Source organism: Octopus bimaculoides, chromosome 12 (genome assembly GCF_001194135.2).
Source record: "Octopus bimaculoides isolate UCB-OBI-ISO-001 chromosome 12, ASM119413v2, whole genome shotgun sequence".
NCBI lineage: Eukaryota > Metazoa > Mollusca > Cephalopoda > Octopoda > Octopodidae > Octopus > Octopus bimaculoides.
Window position 1 is genome coordinate 47013796 of NC_068992.1, and position 2431 is coordinate 47016226.

Below are 2431 nucleotides of genomic sequence, written 5' to 3' on the forward strand. Positions count from 1 at the left end.
AGAGAGAGAGAGAGAGAGAGAGAGAGAGAGAGAGAGAGAGAGAAAGAGAGAGAGAGAGATAGAGAGAGATAAAGGGAGATGGAGAGAAAGGGTGAGAAAGAGTGTGTGGATGTGTTTGTAAGTGTGTGTGTGTATGTGTGTATGTATGCGCATTGGTGTGTGTTTATGTGAGGGCAGAGAGGGAGAGAGAGAGAGGGGGAGGAAAGAGAGAGAGAGGGAGGGAAGGAGAGAGAGAGAGGGAGGGAAGGAGAGAGAGAAAGAGAGAGAAAGATACATTCCTTACAATTAGAAAGGACCAGGTTTAGCAGAACCAAAATATAGTCATGTCCTTTGTAAAATGTTTGTGGGATTTCAACATGTTATCCATCTTCGGTATAATGTAGAGTTTGAATTAGATGAAGTCACCGAGCGGTTTAAATGTATAAGCCCCTGATATCAAGTGGCTAAAAATTATCAGAAGAAGGGCACCGAGGGGTTATGACTTGGACCCCTTAGCGTGTAAGAAGTTAAGGGCCGAAGCATTTGTTTGAAGGGTGTTTCCTCTCTGAAGGCCAGCCGTTCAGCTCTCTCGGGAGAAATATAACAGTTTAACAAAGATTCTATCTGTATTAAAGAGGTTTGAGGTTCAACTAAATTTCAAAGTTTTTAAAAGTACAAATTGGACATCGGGGGATCGTATGCACTAGGGTCGATATAATCGATTTAATCCGTTTGTCTGTCCTTGTTAGTCCCCTATATGTTTAGCCACTTGTGGGTAATAACGAAATAAGAAATGTTAGCACGCCGGGCAAAATGCTTAGCGGTATTTCGTCTGCCGCTACGTTCTGAGTTTAAATTCTGCCGAGGTCGACTTTGCCTTTCATCCTTTCGGGGTCGATAAATTAAGTACCAGTTACGCACTGGGTCGATATAATCGACTTAATCCGTTTGTCTGTCCTTGTTTGTCCCCTCTGTGTGTCGCGCCTTGTGGGCAGTAAAGAAATAAGAAAAGTCACTGGTGAAATAAACGGATATTACATGAGTTAAATACATGAATACAGAACGACAGAACGACAATGAGTCCATGAGAGTCACTAAGAAATGGCTTTGCAAACGAGATTTTAAAACGCTCATCTGCGCAAAGTTAGCTTCTGTACACTTTCACTAAAAATGTAATCTTCATTAGAGTATATTATTCTTCATGTCTCTACTTGCCACACTTAAACTTCATATATACGCAAATTATGTTTTTTACAATTTTTCTTTCCAACCAAATTAATAATATCTTTTATTGCATTAAAGCAACGTAGAACGTTAAGATTTATCAATTAATAATATAGTTAGATTTAAAAAAAAATTTTGTTGTATATCGGAAGGATCATTATGTTAATAATAAACACACGCGCTGATTCTATTTCACTTTTTATTTTTAGGATCGACTCTTGTATCTACTACATGAATAAACTACACTATCATTGTAGAATTCATACATACATACATACATACATAATAATAAATGCGCCCTTTTAAAGCCTAGCCAGGTTCATGGAGCCGATTTCCCGGTTTCAATGGCGTATGTGTTCCCAACTGGACGGGACACCAGTCTATCGCAGCATTACTCATTTTTGCCAGCTGAGTGGACTGGAGCAACGTGAAAAGAAGTGTTTTGCTCAAGAACAGAACGCGTCGCCCGGTTCAGGAATCGAAACCACAATCTTACGATCATGATGCTAATACCTTAACCACTAAGCCACGCGCCTCCACACACACACACATACATGCATACATACATACATACATACATACATATATTTGTGGATGTGTTTGCGTGTTTGTATATATGAATATATGCATGTATATATGCGTATATATATGTATATATATCAACATCTATATCAATATATATTTATATAAGAGAAAGTTGGTCACATGAGGTGTTGTGAATATTCGCTGGTGTCTGAGTATGTCTATGAATCTGCATATCTGCATATGTATGCGCGCGTGTGTGTGTGTGTGTGTGTATGTGTTGGTGTTTGAATGTATTGGAGTATTTGACCTTACCGTGTGTAGCTGCGCGCGCAGGTGTACGCGCGCGCGTGTATCAATAAATTCAGAACTTTCTTACCTTGTACACAAGTGACAGGGGTATTTTCTATCGCCTTGGTCAACACATCGCGTGTATTTAAGATGTTTGTCTCGATAATATTTGTAGGCAAACACCTTTCCGCATCGGTCACACTGATATCCTTCACTGGCTGAAAGGGATGAACAATAAATAAATAAGACGTTGATAGAAAAAACAGAAAATGGACTTATTACAATGTATGTATGTATGTATGTATGTATGTATGCACGCACACACGTAATATATTAAATATATATTTTATGTATTATATATAAGTATAATATATATATATATATATATATATATATATATATATATATATATATA

At 37.8% G+C, this 2431-nt stretch overlaps 1 protein-coding gene across 1 annotated transcript in view; it reads right to left on the bottom strand.

Moving 5' to 3' along the window:
- The window catches only part of LOC106874589 (PR domain zinc finger protein 14-like), a 49556-nt gene that overhangs the window by 12573 nt on the left and 34552 nt on the right, over window positions 1-2431 (bottom strand). The window contains exon 4 of the mRNA XM_052972041.1: window positions 2105-2234. Coding sequence (XP_052828001.1) covers window positions 2105-2234 — 130 coding nt within the window. The remainder of the gene's footprint in view (window positions 1-2104; window positions 2235-2431) is intronic.